This window comes from Neolamprologus brichardi, chromosome 20, assembly GCF_056152115.1.
Source record: "Neolamprologus brichardi isolate AB-2024 chromosome 20, ASM5615211v1, whole genome shotgun sequence".
Classification (NCBI taxonomy): domain Eukaryota; kingdom Metazoa; phylum Chordata; class Actinopteri; order Cichliformes; family Cichlidae; genus Neolamprologus; species Neolamprologus brichardi.
Window position 1 is genome coordinate 34333353 of NC_142123.1, and position 17317 is coordinate 34350669.

The 17317-nt window shown below is 46.2% G+C and overlaps 1 protein-coding gene across 1 annotated transcript; it reads right to left on the reverse strand.

Moving 5' to 3' along the window:
* Positions 1-1977: 1977 nt before the first annotated feature.
* Positions 1978-8494, reverse strand: LOC148097071 (galactose-specific lectin nattectin-like). Its single transcript, XM_087833812.1, has 9 exons — positions 8461-8494; positions 7970-8002; positions 6613-6714; positions 6079-6172; positions 5820-5914; positions 2882-2967; positions 2623-2757; positions 2221-2332; positions 1978-2045 (listed from the first exon to the last, which is right to left on the reverse strand). The coding sequence occupies exons 1-9, from the start codon at positions 8492-8494 to the stop codon at positions 1978-1980; spliced, it is 759 nt and encodes a 252-aa protein (XP_087689938.1).
* Positions 8495-17317: the final 8823 nt, after the last annotated feature.

A 17317-nucleotide genomic window follows, 5' to 3' on the forward strand; every position in this document is an offset into this window, starting at 1 on the left:
GACATTTTGCACTTTTGTGTTTCCATAAGTTTATAAGTTTCCCCCGCGGCCCTTCATGCTGCACCAGAGTAATAAAGTCACAATTACTGAGAGAAAAGTTCCTGTTTTTCCTCTGTAAACTATAGAAATGTCTGCTTCTCACAGCGGCTCAAACAACATTTTCTGTGAACAGAAACGTTAATAATTACAGGACAGTCTGGACAGAGAGCTTCCAGAACTTTCTCTGTAATCACACATTTATTCCTTACAGTTGAAGAGTCGCGCTGACAGACGCCTTTACTGCAGCAGCATTTCTTCATCATGTAGAAGAACTGAGACGCTGCTGAAACTTCTTTTTCTTATATTAGTCAAATTAATGCAGTGGTAAAAGCTTCTTTCAGCTCAGGCAGCTGCAAAAATAAAGCCAATTCTTTCACGGCAGCACTTTGAGACAGTGATCCACGCCTTTGTTAGCACTCGGCTGGATTACTGTAATGCACTTTATATATTACTCATCTACAGAGGAGGCAAAATGCCGCAACTCGTCTTTTAACTGGCACTCGAAAGTTTGAGCACATTTCCCCTGTTTTAGCTTCACTTCACTGGCTGCCCATTTCTTTTAGGATTCATTTTAAAATTCTTTTATTTACTTTTAAAGCTCTCCATGGCCTCGCCCCATCGTATCTCTCTGAGCTGCTACAGCCTCATACACCCACCCGCTCTCTCAGGTCAGCTGATCAGCTGCTCCTGCATGTACCCAGGACTGGGCGTAAACTTAGAGGAGATCGTGCTTTTGCTGTAGCAGCTCCAAAACTGTGGAACGAGCTTCCTTTAGAGATCAGACAGGCCAGTTCTTTATCTGTTTTTAAGTCACTCTTGAAAACCCCCCTCTTTACCCTGACCTTTGACACCACGTGAGATGTTGGTTTTTTATTTTTTATTTTAGTTGTTTTTAGGTGATTCGATGCTGTTTTATATTGTTTTTGTTTCAATCTTGGGCTGTTTTAAATTTATGTTTTATGTGTTTTACTTATTTATTTTGCTGTTTTCTGTTATTCTATTGTTTTAACTTATTTTCTATACAGCACTTTGTTCCTGTGCTGGGTATTTTAAAGTGCTTTATAAATAAAATTGGATTGGATTGGATTGGATTGGATTGGATATTAGGATATTTCAGGATTAAATATGGAGTTAAACTTGTTTAACTGACACAAAGACGACTGGTCGATCAGCAGGCTGTATGTGGCCCGCCATGTAAGAGACAATTATTGTGACCAGAAGGAAGTAATGAAATACAAATACTTTGTCACTGTACTTTTACTCCCCACATTTGTACACAAATTTCTGCACTTTCTACTGCTTACATGTTCAAAACAGACTCGTTACTTTGACACGTTTGAGGAGTTCTCACAGTTGCCACAAGTGCAAACAGCAGTTAAAGTGCTGAAGTGGAACCTGCTGCGCTTTCTGAACTGGGGACGAACAGACACGAGAACATAGCTTGACACAGCACAGAGGAGGCACAGAGACAGAAACGATGAATAACAATGATATCAAAGGGTATTAATAATTCAGACACACAAAGAACTGGCTCACTGCAAATGTTGCATCAATTCACTGCAATATTTGCTTTTTTTCCGATTTCAAAATAACTGTGTTATCAGCATCAGCTGATGAGATCCCAGGATCAGAAGTACTGATGGTGTATTTATGTCACACAGGTTTTTCCATCACAGCTGCAGGGAGACAGAAAGCAGCTCGTTTTCAGCTTTATTAAGATGATCAGATGATGAAGCATGAACGACTCACTTTCAGGTCAACATTTCAGTTCCTTTACATTTTATTGAATTTATTTTCCTGTTTATTGTGATATGAAATCATATTTATCAATAAATCTTCGAGCAGTGATGTCATCGAGGCTTGACATCCTGCTGGAAGTGACATCAGCAGTGAGGCTGTGACATCATCATGTCAGATGTGTGAGGACATAAGGAGCAGTTATGGACCTCTGACACAAACAAAGCGGCTCTGTGAGTCACACCTGAAGTCGTTGACATCATCTTCTCCTGTAAAGAATCAAAATGAAGAAATAAAATCAGAGGTCTGTGCTGTAAACGTTTTCTTCTTGTTCTCTAATGTAAAAAGAACAAACACAGTTCTTATAAAGACCTAAGATTACATGACTTTAGTCAATATAAAAACCAAACACATTTCATCAACAGTCCCACTTTCAGTTTGTACCTCCATTGTTTATCTCCATACAGTCTTGATCTCCTTTATGGTTGTTTGGCTGTTCTTTGCCCCAGTTTCTGAAGTCAAACCGGGAACCATCACTCCACATCCACACAGTTTCCTGGAAGAATAAAGTTCAGTTTGTTCTGATGTACTTTGATGCATCTATGCTGAGAGTGCAGACATGAGACCTCTTACACCACTCGAACACAATGAAGGTTCATTTTGTTTGTGGAGGTAAAAAATGAAAAGAAAAGTCAAGTCAACAGCAACATCTGTCTCCAGGAACAAAGTCCTGATTAATCCGTCTGTCACATGTTGACCTTTGAATCAAACTGATGAATATGAAGAGAAAAATATGAAAAATCAGAAACAGCTGCAGCTCATCCTCTTTATCTATGAAACACTTACAGTCTCTCTGTCGTTGCCTCCAACCCAAGCTGTTTCATACGACCCTGCTGCTGTTCGAGTGAGCTCTCTGATGAAGGTGTACTCAGCTGTGCTGTGGTATGAGGCCAGATGTCCACCGAGTGTCTGACAGGAACTCTGAGGAGGAAGATGAGGTGCACAGAAGATGAAAAGTGTGAGAATGCATTTAAAATCAGTCAAAGACAGAAACTCTTTATATCATCAGTGATGCAGCGACAGCTGCTGTTATTTCCTAATGTACCTCAGCATCAGTCCAGTTCTTCATGCTGCTGTTAAAGATGAAACAGCGACCTCCAAACCAAGTCCAACCAGGAGGGCAGGAAGCATCTTCAAAATGATTGCAAAGTTAAAAGGTCAGTGAACAGATTAATGATTCCTCAAAAGAAAAAATAACTTCTGAAACTTCACCATGAACTTCAGCTTAGAAAAGATTTAATAAGAAACACACATTTATTTATGTGTTAATTTTGTAACTGACTCACTGCAGCAGTGAATATTTAGTGTGACACTGAGTTAAAGTGTAATTAATGTTTAATAATAATTTACTTTAGTTAATGTTCTAATTTTACAGCAGATTCCTCCACAGCGGGACAGAGAGATTCACACGTTTGTGTGATTTTGCATGTTTCACTTTTAACTTCTACTGATCACATTTGGGTCTTTAAAGCTGCAGAGCGTGAATGTTGACCCCCCACGATCCTCCGGTGGGTCCTGTTTAAGGTCGAGGTTTAAATCTAACAGTGAGTGTGCTTTTACCATCAGGGACCTTTGACTGTGGAACAGGCTCCAACAATCACAAACCTCCTTTAAATTACTTAAAGCACATTTTCTCCTGTTTTGGCTTCCTGTTAAATCCAGAATTCAAAATCCTGCTCCTCACATACAAGGTCTTAAATAATCAGGCCCCATCTTATCTTAATGACCTTGTAGTACCATATCACCCTATTAGAGCACTTCGCTCTCGCTCTGCAGGCCTACTTGTTGTTCCTAGAGTATTTAAAAGTAGAATGGGAGGCAGAGCCTTCAGTTTTCAGGCCCCTCTTCTGTGGAACCAGCTTCCAGTTTGGATTCAGGAGACAGACACTATCTCTACTTTTAAGATTAGGCTTCAAACTTTCCTTTTTGCTAAAGCATATAGTTAGGGCTGGACCAGGTGACCCTGAATCCTCCCTTAGTTATGCTGCAATAGACGTAGGCTGCCGGGGGATTCCCATGATGCATTGCGTTTTTCCTTTCCAGTCACCTTTCTCGCTCACTATGTGTTAACAGACCTCTCTGTATTGAATCATATCTGTTATTAATCTCTGTCTCTCTTCCACAGCATGTCTTTATCCTGTCTTCCTTCTCTCACCCCAACCAATCACAGCAGATGGCCCCGCCCCTCCCTGAGCCTGGTTCTGCTGGAGGTTTCTTCCTGTTAAAAGGGAGTTTTTCCTTCCCACTGTCGCCAAAGTGCTGCTCATAGGGGCTCATATGATTGTTGGGTTTTCTCTGTATCTATGAAGCGCCTTGAGACTTTTGTTGTGATTTGGCGCTATATAAATAAAACTGAATTGAATTGAATTTTAGAGAAAATAGGCTCCTAGCACAACCTGGGTCTCGAATGAAGTCGAGAGGTGACCGGGCCTTTGCAACCGTAGCACCCAGACTCTGGAATAACCTCCCTGTTCATATACGTACTGCCGAGTCTATCACGTCTTAAAACTTATCTTTTTACTTTGGCTTTTGATTCTAACTAGTTGGCTGTTCTGGCTTGTTGTGTTGTTACCTATTGTTTGTTGTCCTGTTTTATTGTTTGTTTTAATTGTCTCCTGCTTTTACTGACTGTGAAACACTATTGTTGTTTTAATATGTGCTGTATAAATTTGATTTGATTTGAATAGTGCTTCAGCAACTACAGACACATTTAGAGATAAACAGTATCAGTGATAAATTCAAGTCTGGATTTAAACCGCGTCACAGCACCCAAACTGCCCTACTAGGAGTTTTCAACGACCTCCTAATCGCTGACTCTGGGCGCTCTTGCGCTCTTACTTCTATTAGATCTGACGTCACCTTTGACATGGTCGATCATGATATTCTTTTGGCAAGGTTAGAACATGTAGTTGGCCTTACAGGAAATGTTCTTTCGTGGTTTAAATCATATCTTTCAGAGAAGTCCTTCTCTGTCACAGTGGGTAAACATTCCTCTTCTTCTGCCCATCTTTGCTGTGGTGTGCCCCAGGGCTCGGTGCTGGGTCCTGTGTTGTTCTCTCTGTACATGTTGCCCCTGGGCTCCATTTTTGAAAAACATAATGTCTCTTTTCATTGCTGTGCTGATGATATTCAAATCTACCTCCACTTGACTGGGGATGTTTCATCTTCACTACATCCTCTGTTTGATAGTTTGAGGGATGTCAAAGACTGGTTATTATGTGACTCTCTTACCTTAAATGACAAGAAGACGGAATTATTGTTTTTGATAGAAATGTGCTTCTGGGACAACTGACTGGCACACTCGGGCCGCACGATTTGATATCGTCGTGTTGGTGTTGTTCCCAGATCATCATACTAAAGGTTGTTCCAGGATCAACATTGCAAGTGACCAATCAGAATGTTGTGACGTCATACTTTTGCAACTTCGGGAAAGACCGGCGTAAAACAAAAAACTGTACTTAAGCTGCGAGAAACCGCCTTTGTCCGCCGATCAACGGACCCTGACCCTTTAGTAAACGCTAAGCAGAATTGATATTGTCCTTGCAACATTGGAATTTCATAAATGCACGAATGGGTTGGTGCGCAAAAGAATAACGTCACAATAATGTGATTGGTCACTTGCAATGTTGAACCTGGAACAACATTTTCATGATGATCTGGGAACAACACCAACACGACGATATCAGATCATCCCACTCGGGCCTGTTGCTGTTAGGAATCTTTTCATGGATAGTTCCTTCAAACTGGATAAACAGGTGTCCACTGTGGTAAAAAGTCGCTTCCATCAACTGCGCCAAATTTCTAAAGCTAAACATATTTTTACTGCAGGAAACGTGCAAAGAAAGAGAAGCTGTGTTCTCACCACACTGAAGGTTTGCCTGAGATGCTTCGCATGTTACACAGATCCATCAGAAACTGTAATCATTCATGCACAGATTGGGTTCATTAGTCATTTCTAATCACAGGTTTAACAGAGTCCTTACGTGGGAAGCAGTCGTGGGTGGTCTCCAGGTATTTGCAGACTCCAGGATCATAAGTAATGTTTGACTTTATGTCACACTCTGTTTTTCCATCACAGCTGCAGGGAGACAGAAACAGCTGGTTTTCAGCTCAAAGATATGTAACAAGTTACTTTCAGGTGATCATTTACTTCCTGTTAGTTTGAGTAAAGCTGTTCAACAGGTTTTAGTTTGTTTCTTCTTTTGAATCAAAGGCTCACTTCTACCATCCCACAGTGCTCACCTGTTCCTCACGTTGTTCTCAGTGTCACTGTCAGAGCAGGTTACTTCACCTCTACATTTGTACACAGCTGACGTCACAACGATCATTCCACCCACTGTTATACAGACACAGTATGAGAGAAAAGGAACAACTCAACACAACATGCAATAATCCAGGTTTAAGGCTTCAGTTTCAGACTCAGATGCTGCAGATCCATAAATAATGAGGATTGTACCTCTGTACACCACCACAGTGGAGATTACATTAACTCTGATTAAGGAGAAAACTTTAAGTCAGTGTTTTTGTTTCTAATCTACATCAAATGTTTCTGAATTTTTATACACAGTCCAACATCCTCAGAGCTTTTGTTAAAGAATAAATGCACTGTTTGTTTGTTGATCAGGAAAATACAATTTAAACTGAAAATAAGCAACTGTGCATAAAAAGGCTGTAAACTATAAACAGTTAATCCAATACTTGTTAAGTTTGTTGAATTTAGCCTGAGAGTCTGAATTTGATCTGCAGTGAATTCTTGGACACTATTTTCCATCTTACCACAGCTCAGGCGATGAGCACTGAGGCCGTTAGAGGTGACCACTCTCCCTGTGGATATGGCGGTCACAGGAGGAGGAAAGGAAACTTGAGCTCTGATAAAGCCTGAAATAAAAAATAAATGTATAAATTGTACATTTCTGATGAATCAATGGGGAATGTGTTGATCATTTTCTTGCTGAAGGTGAAGCTACAGCTGGTCCCTCATCTTACTTTAGTTTTCCCTGATGGATGTGAAACACGGTTAGTGTCAGCGAAGCTCACAGTAACCTCTGTCTGCTGAAGCTGCTGGCTGATTTAGCTCCAGTGTGGACAACAAAGATCACAGTTTGTAAAGAGTGCAGAGACATAATATCTGTTCTTATGTGAGGACTGAGAGGAAAGAGTTTATGAAACTCTGCTGGGCTTAAGCCCGGGTCATCTTTTCAGAAGCCCGGGGTCTTTTGGAGTGTAATTTGTTTCATAGTTAGAGGCCCGACTGACAACTGTATAAAACAAAAACTACACACAATATTCAAAGCACATAGTGCACAGTCGTAAATTCCCCCAAATCTTGGTATCAATCAATGAATCAATCAATGAATCAATCATCAAGGCATTATTCGCCACATGCAGGTTGCCCTGCAGTGCCCCCCCCCCCCCGGACCTTGCACACACAACACAGATATCACATGGAGACACAGGTCAGAGATCGGTAGCATTACAGAAAAACACTGAAATGTACACTACAATGGGAAAGTCCAACAGGGGAAAAAGAACAGGAAACAAAAAAACTTTTAGTAATTCTGCTCAATGATAGTATTTCTGCTATGTTTGATTATTTTTGCTAGATTATAGTATTTCTGCTAAGTCAAAGTATTTCATGTAAATCATAGCATCTCCACCAACTCACAGTGTTTCTGCTACATCATTGTATTTCTGCAAATTCATAGTATTTGACACTGCAAAGTATTTCTGGGTGTGAACGAGGACGAGGGGTGCGTTTCCTTCTGAGGTTGGAACCCCCCCTCCAGACCTGCTCCATAAAGAAGTGGAGTGCCCCCCCCCCCCCCCCTCCAGTTTGCAATCCAAAGCCTCTAGCCCTGATTTCCTCACATATGTCAACAAGGAGCCCCACAACATCCAGAACCCACCCCACCCGCCCCAGCAGCAACCAGACAGGTTTCATTTCATTTTCACTGGAAACAGAAATAAGATTTTAAAAAGGTGTGTGTGAAGGATAGAGTACAGATTTTAGATCACACAAATACAATATTTAGTAGTTACAGACAGAAGAAGAAGAGGTGAGCTCTATTAATGAGAAAGTTAACAGAAAGGCTCTTTGTGACCAAAATATAAGAAGCAGTAAAACAGCATTTACCTGAAGTGATGAGTGAACAGGTTGCTGCCAGCACTGAAAGAGACAGAAAGAAAGCTCAGTGTCAGACTGTGTGTTTGATATCAAGTTTAATTCACCTCAAAACATGAAACAGAAATGAAAACCAAACAGGAGAAAGCTGCTGCTTTCATTCACACCTGGATTCTTTGAAAACTCTTTCTAAACAGCAGATTTCAATGACACATTTATTCTCTTCATGTTTCCAACTTTTGTCAATAAACTTATTTGTGTTGACAGTTTGAACTCTTCAAAGTAAATGATCAGCCATGAATTCCTCTCAGGACTCTGTGAAGCCTAACTGTCCTGCTGAGGTGATGCAAACATGTATTTAGGATGTTAGATTAACTGATCCAATAAAGCAGAAAGAAAAGCATGTCACAGTACAGCACAGTGGAAAGCTAGAAAAGGATTAGACTGAACATGTGCAGCTGATTTCATGTAGAAATAAAGGATTATCAGTGTGTTGTACTCACACAGTGTGCTGCTGAGTCCGGAGCAGAGCATCATGTTAGGAGATCTGGATTACAGTGAAGAGCTGATGGAGGATCAAACACAGAGCTGCTGGATTTACTCTGTTTCAGTAACACCTGTGATGTATATGTATGCAAAGCACAGCCAATGGAAAAGCAGAGTATCCTCCTTCTCACGTGCAGGATGTTGGATGTTTGGAATGGAAAAAGTATGAGAAAAAGAAAAAAACAGGATGTGAATGTTAAATAAAAACAGGGTGCAGCAGGAACACAGCAGGAATATATTTGTATGGAAAATATCCATATTTACACGGAACATCTCCACATGTCTCTCTGGTCAGAGACCACAAACGAGACAGTGTTTGTGATGCTGAGTCAACAGTATTATATTGTAAGTGTTTAAAGAGAGGTTTCCATTGACTGTGACTGTGTGAAGAACTGTTGAAAAAAGTTCCTGAAAAACACAACATGCCATTGTATGGCAGCTGCACCATTGTACTAAGGGTTTGGAGCACAGAGAGAACATGGCCTTCATAAACACCCAAATCATCATCCAGGAAACCTGAAGCTGAAAACACCAAAACAACATTTTCCTTTGCAGACCAAACATAGAGTTAACAGCACTAAATGAAAGGTTACATAAACTTGGCTCTGCTCACCTGAACATGATGCAAATTACCTGAAGAACAAAGGAGCAGAGCCTTACAGGAAACCAGAATATTTCAGCAGAAATGAAATCAGGGGACACGCTGGCCATGATGTGCCCACATCCCCCTTCACCAAACACACCCACGGTTGGATCACGTGACCCTGAATCCTCCCTTAGATAAGCTGCAATAGGGATTGCTTATCAAAGGGAGGATGATGCTGCACTGAGTGTTTCTTCTTCACTCACTATGTGTTTGTACACATCTCTTTATTAGGTATTATTAATCTCTGTCTCTCTTCCACAGCATGTCTTTATCCTGTCTTCCTTCTCTCACTCCAACCAATCACAGCAGATGGCCCCGCCCCTCCCTGAGCCTGGCTCTGCCGGAGGTTTCTTCCTGTTAAAAGGGAGTTTTTCCTTCCCTCTGTCGCCAGGGAGGTTGTTCCATCCTTGCAGGAGTCCACTCTGCAGGTGGGGGAGAGACATAGGAGAGGTGGAGAATAAACTTAACCTGGGTGTCTGTTGTCTTGTGTAGTCTGGGAGATGATTGAATGTTGGGGTGGGTACAGTTTCCTCTGCGGTGGGGTAGGGTGGGCTGCCCCGGGTCCTGTGGGGCTTGGCGGTGTTGCTGCCGTAGGCCCCGGTCTGGATGGGCCTGGGCTCCCTTGCCTTGGTGGATACCAGAGGACTGGTGTGCCTACTGGGGTCAGCGGGGGAGCTGGCCCTAGGGAGGGGCATCCTCCCCTCCCTTCTTTTCCTCCCCATCCCCGGCTACCTCCCTCTTCCCGCTCCACCACACCCACCCACACAGGTAGGGCCTTGGGGTGCGGGTGTGTCACCAGGGTGCAGGGGAGACATTCCCCCCCCCTCTTCTGGCCACGTGTGCCTCAATTTTATCTCACAACTTAGACATCCACATTACTTACACTCTCATAACACACACTTATATATATATAGGGCCTTGAGGGTGGGCACGTTAACGGCGTCCAGTAGACGGTCTGTGTATTCAAACCTACCTCTGGCGCCGGTGCCCACCTCTCAATTTTAAATCCATGTAGACATTGAGGGTTCTCGGGAGGGGCCGTGCAAACACCTGCTGCTCTCTGGCAGCAGCACCATGCTCTCCCTTGTTTTAAATACACTTTAGAGCAACACGCAGCAACACTACACATGAGCGGGAGGAGGAGGGTATGGGGTCTTAACACACCCCCGTTCTCTACTAGCCATCAGGGCGGGGGGGCTGGGAGGAGATGCTGGCTGTCCGATTGGCCTCCCTGTTGCTGCGGAGCCTGGGGCGGTCTGCTTGCCTCCACCCCGGAGGGAAGGGTAACATCTCTTGGGTCTGGGTGCCGTTTCCCCCTGTGGGGGCGAGGGTACCTGGACCCGGGGTATAGAGTATGTTTGGGGAGTGTGATTGTGTGTACATGTCCATTTACGTTTATCCCTACGTTGGGTGAGTGTTTGTATATGTGTGCATGAGGGTGGGAATGAATGTCTGTGTCTGTGTGTGCCTGTTTGTCTGTGTCTATATGTCAGGTCGGGTCTTAGACTCCACCTCTCTGGGAACTCCCAGGCCCTCCAAGTGTGGAAGCCTATCTCCCCTCACCACACTCCCTGCCGGTGACTGATGCCCTCAGGGGTCAGTGCGTTGGTGGTTCTTGGTGTCCGGGGCTGGGCGCTCAGGTATGTACCAGCTCACTCCCGGTGGCTACTTGGCGGGGCCTGGCGCCTGTTGCTCGGTCAGGCCTCTTCCGGGGCGCGGGGGGCCCTCGGGCCTCTGGCCTCTGTGCCTGCGGCTCGGTTCACTCTGGCACAGCTGGCTGCCGGCGGAGCCGGCGGGCACGCCGGTGCAGCCCCCTCTAGCTTCTGCCCGGTGGCTACTGGGTGACCCCTCGTCTGGGGATCCTCAGCCCTTCCCATGAAGGTGGCACGGATGCCCCTCCGGTGGTTCTCCTTGGGCTCTTGCACTCTGGGGCCTCTGGGAGCTTTTCCTTCCCACTGTCACCAATGTGCTTGCTCATAGGGGGTCATATGATTCTTGGGATTTTCTCTTTTTACCATAGGATCTACTTTACAATATAAATTGCCTTGAGACGACTGCTGTTGTGATTTGGCGTTGTATAAATAAAATGTATTCAAACTCAACTGAATTGAAAGCTGAAGGTTCTGCTTCCCATTGTATGGAGCAATCACATGTAAACCAGCAGTCTGAGAGCGAAGTGCTCTATTTGTCATACGGCACTGTAAGGTCATTAGGATCAGATGGGGCCTGATTATTCAGGACCCACAAAGTCACTTGGAGATTATTTTTCCTGGTTAAATGATGATCTTCTAAATTAGTGAGATGCCATTTCCTGTGCAGCTTTTTCCAAGACTCCTTTTATTTGTCGTGCAATGTTTGAATAAATCCTGTGATCTACATGCAAACCCATTGCCAGTTGACGGTAATAGACAGGGTGCGGCAGGAGTACAGCTGGGAACACATTTGTATGGAAAATATTCTGATTTGCATTGAAAATCTTTGTTCTAACTCACAAAGGAGAAAGTGTTTCGGTCCATGGTTCAAAAGCTGTGATGAAATCAGCTCGTTGGAAAAACATCTGTTAAAGAGTGGACTCAGGCACGGAGCTAAGAAATAAAGACAGTGCGTTTATTTACAGTGCAGCAAGGTGACAACAGTTCAAATGTGTGTGACCAAGTGGTCGGCTGGGTTCTAAAAGAAATAATAAAATGACAACGCCACCTAGGGGAATTCCACCCCCAGGAAATATATGTTTAAGAAAAATAGACAAAAAGAATAAAAAGAGGCCGCACAGATTCAAGGATGCACACTGAGGCAGGTTGGCTCCAATATTAAAACAGTTTTATTTATAGTAAAAGAAATAAAGAATAAAATATTAGGAGAACAAAATGTAGCGTCTTTGTTGACAGTGTCCTAAAAGTACAATAAAACAATGTTGGAACTTGGACTTACCAGCAGCCGTGGACCCAAAAGAAAATCACACAAAAAGAAAATCACTGCAGCCCACCCGGTGCTGTACAAAAGAAAGTGTGAAAACGACCCACCACCTGAGGTCCCAGGGCCACTGGCACGTCCTCCGTTCACTGAAATAAAACACAGAAAAATACGTTAAAGGAATAAAAGGACACTGAGCATCTGGCTCGCTACAGATCATAAAAAAACTAAAACACACTTTAATAACTTTAATAAAAGAAATCGCACATGCACACACACACACCACACTGGAAGGCTTATGCCCCACGGGTCAAACTACCACTCGTGCTGGTAGTAGTTGTCCAAGCCTCAATCGCAAGCTGGTCTGGCTCCCCACAGGCTGAGACCACCAACGGAGGCGATTCAAAATTCCCGGCACGACACTCGGGCAGAGGACCACCTCAGCCCGATCACAGAAGCGTGGGTACAAGCAACAGTCCAGAATAAAATAGAATAAAACCAGGCGAACCAGGAAAAGGTAGGCCTACTTAATAAAAACAGTCTCACGACAAGCTAAAAGAGGAAAAGACAAGATAGACAAGAGAAGACAGCAGGCTCCACCGAGGAGGAGCCCTCACAACAGCGGCTAGGCAGGCGTCTTGATTCTCCAATTAAGGCTGGGCGAGTTGCCATGGAGGTGCAGGCAGCGATCAAACCCTAAAACAGATAAATGTAACCTTAGCCTCTTGTAGCTGTGAATGCTAATAAAAATAGTTTTAACGGCTTACCCCAGGACCGGAGGCGCTATACTCTCACTGGTGGGGATAACACGAGCACCTCTTTCCGCAACACCGAAATAAAACAGAAACTGCAGCGCTACAACAGGCCGTAAAAACTATATTAATACAAATTCCGGTACTTGGAGGGAATCGGAGGTTAAGCGAGAGCATACCTGTAGCTGTCATATGATCTACTCTTGCTGATCAGTCCGTCGCAGTGTGCCAGCATTTACTGCTGCTTTGCGCCGAATGCACGGGAGGAATGATCCAACAAAAACACCGGCTTAGCTTTATACGGGCTGGCGCCACCCTGCAATCAATATGCAGGTGGTCTTCCCAATTAACCTAGTTGCGAAGAGAACGAGCGCAGGAGAGAGAGAACGCAGGAGAGAGAGTGAGAGAGAGAAAAAGAAAGGCGAGTAGCCCATCTGGCTACATCTACCCCCCCCCTTTTTGTATTGACGCCCCGACAATAACTCAAGGGACCTAACACCATGGCCTGAATACGGCAAGCTGAGCATTAGCAACTGGTGCAGATTCAACAGGACGTGGCAAGTGATGAACATTTGAGTGCTGACCAGCTGTTGAACATGCTGTTCTCCGCAATTGTGGCCCACTCACCTCAGACTGTTCAACAGAGCCTGAGGAAGAACCTAGGGGACAGAGGTCGGGGGTGCTACAATCACACTGGGAGTAGACCTGAGCTCCACCGATAGAGCTCTAGAGGCATCGGAAAGTGACGCCACGGGTGCCGCAGGTTGTGAAGGTACCTCAGGGACAAGGAGCCACAACTCATCGTCACTCAGAGAGGTCCGCTCTGAGTCAGCAGGCACAGGCGCTGGCCCTGGGCTGACCTGTGCCTTCAACATGTCGCGATGGACATGTCGAACCTTCTCCAAGTCTCCCACGGGGGCAATGGTATAAACAGCCCCGTTCCCTTGAGGTGCCCTCAACACCTGATAGACCACAGAGCTCCATAGGTCCTGGATCTTGTGCCAGCACCGGGTGCTGTGATCTCGAAGATACACCAGCTGACCGACCTTTAAAGGCACAGGGTGGACTCTCTGGTCATGCCGCTCCTTGCGACGGTCAGCAGCCAGTGACAACCGTGCCCGAGCTCCCTCAAAAGCCACCATTAACCTGGCTTGATGCTCGGCCACCCAGTCCTGAACCTCTCCAGGCACTGGGTCCTGAACCCGGCCTAGAAGGAAATCAATAGGCAGCCTAGGATCCCTGCCGAACATCAGGAAAAACAGCGACTCTCCAGTGTCCTGATGGGGTGTGCTATTTTAGCAAAAGAGCACGTGTGGTAAACACGCAGCCCAGTCGCGTTTCCGAGATGATGGCAGAGTCTGTAGGAGGTTGTGGAGGGTTCGGTTAATCCGTTCACACTGCCCATTACCCGCTGGATGGTAAGGGGTTGTACGGGACTTGGCTACCCGATGCAATTCGCATAGCTGTTGCATCACCAAACTCTCAAAGTTTCTACCCTGGTCAGAGTGGAGATGGCTAGGAATGCCAAATTAAAAAAAAAACACTCAGTTAACAAGGCCTGGGCCACAGTAGAGACCCGCTGGTCCCGGGTAGGGACTGCAACCGTGTATTTGCTAAAAGCGTCAGTCGTAACCAAGACGTTTTCAACTCCACTACCGGAAGGTTCCAACACCGTGAAGTCTATGGCCAGGATTTCATTTGGCCTAGACGCCAACAGGTGACCCATATAACTATGAGATCCCAACTCTGAGTCTTTCGCGACCTGACAGCGTTCACAACGCTGGACCCATTGCTTGATGTCAGAGGACATCCCGGGCCAATAGCAACGCTGCCTGACCAATTCCGAGGTACGCTCAATACCTTGGTGCCCATGGTCCTGATGCAGCTGCCTCAAGGTCTCAGGCTTCAGAGGTTCTGGAAGAACAAGTTGAAGGGCTTCTTCACCTCCACCCGGACGCAAAATACGGCGATAGAGGATGCCATCCTTCTCCACCAGACGATCCCACTGATGCAGCAGAACCATGACTGGTTTGGGGACCTGACTCCTTTCCTCCGAAGAGGGCGGGGACTGCCTCCTCCAGTATACCAAGAAATCTTTCAGGAGGGGGTCAGCCTCCTGCAAAGCACGGATGTCCCCTGGAGAATGAGACGGAAAGGCCCCAATCTCCAACTGAGTAACGGAGGGCAAAACTGCTGGACACTGAGCCTGCTGAAGTGAAGTTGGGACAGGAGTCCCAGGCAACACACCCTCGGCCAAGCTGGAGCTCGTCTCATACTGTCGAGAGAGAGCATCAGCATTCCTATTACTGCGGCCTGAGCGATACTTAATCTCAAAATCGAATGCCGCCAGCTGGGATGCCCACCTCTGCTCGGTGGCACCCAGCTTAGCTGAGGAGAGGTAACTGAGGGGATTGGTGTGAGTGTAAACCACACACTTCTGCCCCAGCAGGTACTCCCGGAACTTTTCTGCCATGGCCCACTTGAGCGCAAGAAACTCCAGCTTCATAGAGCTGTAATTGTCCATGTTGCGCTCATGGGGCCGAAGGCCTCGACTAGCATAAGCCACTGGCCTAACAACACCTTCTACATCTTGGGAGAGAACAGCACCCAAACCACTGTGGCTGGCGTCAATCTCCAAGATAAATGGACGCGTAAAGTCAGCATATGCCAGCACAGGTGCAGACACAAGCTTTGCTTTCAGGGCCTCAAAACTCTCCTCACACTGAGGTGTCCAAATAGCACTCAAACTCTGTCCCGAGCCCTTCTTTGTCTTGGTGCCAGCCAATTTAGCCACCACTTGATGCAGGGTTCCGCCAACGTGGCAAACCCCTCCACAAAGCGCCGGTAATAGCTGGCGAAACCCAAAAAGGATCTCAACTCTGACATGGAGCGAGGACACTGCCATTTGGCTACTTGGCTGGATCGGTGGAGACACCCTCACAAGAGATTACATGGCCCAAGTAGTTAACCTTCTGCCTGAAAAAGGCACACTTTTCTAGCTTAGCCTTGAGCCCCTCTTGCTGCAGCTGTGCCATCACCATCTCCAGCCGTTGCAGGTGCTGAGAAACAGACGATGAGAACACAATGATGTCGTCTAGGTACAGCAGTAGCGACTGGCACTGCTGATCCCCGAACATCCTCTGCATTAGGCGCTGGAAGGTACCAGGAGCATTGCACAGCCCGAACGGCATACGATTCCACTCGAACAGGCCAAAGGGCGTGCAAAAAGCGGTCTTAGGCTTATCCTGCTCAGAAACTGGCACCTGATTGTACCCGCTGGCCAGGTCGATTGTAGAAAACCAGCGTGCGCCAGCCAGGGCATCCAGACAGCTTCAGCTGTCCCCACATTGGTGACTGGGATGTAGGCAATGCCCTTATCCACCTGACCAAACATGGAGAGGCCAGCAACCCAACTGGCAACCTGGACTCAGAAGGCTCAAAAAGCACAGCCTGACCTGACAACTGCTGAGAACAGGTGGTAGCCACCAGCTGCATGACGCCACCAGGTATCCGCACGGTCCGCGGGCCCTGTACCTTGACGGTACCGACAAGGTCCTCTGGGGCTTGGGCTGCAGACTGGTGACACTGATGTAAGGCCTCCAAAACTGGTCTCGGTGCCTGTGACACAGAAGGAGAATTAAACAAGGAGCCACCGAAAGCCCCAAACAGCTCTTGATAACAGCCGCGGATTACATTCATTCCTAAGATATCAGGGACAGAGGGTGTGGCACCAGGAGGGTCCTTCACTATAAGGATCCCACAAGAGGGCATTTCCTTGCCACACAGGAGTACACTGAGCTCCAAATAGCCAATGTAAGGAATGGCCAGCCCATTGGCAGCCCGAAGCTGCAACCAATGGCATGACTGGAGGCGTTCCTGTCCCCAGGGTGCAAAATGCGCCAAAAAGAAGCTCTCCGTGATGGTGGACACCATGGAACCAGTATCCACCAAACAAGGGACAGTCACCCCACTAATCAGCACATTTATCTTTGGACACGATGAAATTAGCCTGCCAATCCTATCTTTCTGTGAGCCAGTGAACTCCCCACCTGAACTGTGGCTCTGCAGCTCAGAGGGCTTTAGTTTTCCGACTGGGTAGCGAAAAGATGATTGCCAACTACCGTACGAGGAGGGCCTGAATCAGAACCTGCTCTGGTGCGGCGTGAAGCCCGCTCCCCAGTGCACTCCCTAGCAAAGTGTCCTGGCTACTGACACCGGCGACAAATCACCAAGCCACCCCGTGAGGGCCAAACACCTCTTCGGGGGTTCTGTAAAGAAACCACTGTCTCAGTGAGCTGATTTAACTGATCTTGCTGGTGCTTTAGGAGTTCCTTTAGCTCACGCCACTCAAACTCGGGTGTACCAACAGGAGCAGACCTAGGGCTAGTGTGCACCCCACACTGGAAACCATACGCTGATGAGTGGGAATAGCCACGGTCGCGAACACCACCTGAAAACCCTTCTCTTTCCCATCTAATTGCTTCCCCGCGCACCTCTAACAAG

Bases quoted from the DNA above. Each gene is read 5' to 3' on its own strand.
- LOC148097071 (XM_087833812.1), bottom strand. From the start codon at position 8,494: ATGATGCTCTGCTCCGGACTCAGCAGCACACTGT. The intron at 6,173-6,612 runs GTAAGATGGAAA...TCTGTATAACAG, and splicing joins TGCTCATCGCCTGAGCTGTG to TGGGTGGAATGATCGTTGTG. The intron at 2,758-2,881 runs GTACATTAGGAA...CTTCCTCCTCAG, and splicing joins AGAACTGGACTGATGCTGAG to AGTTCCTGTCAGACACTCGG.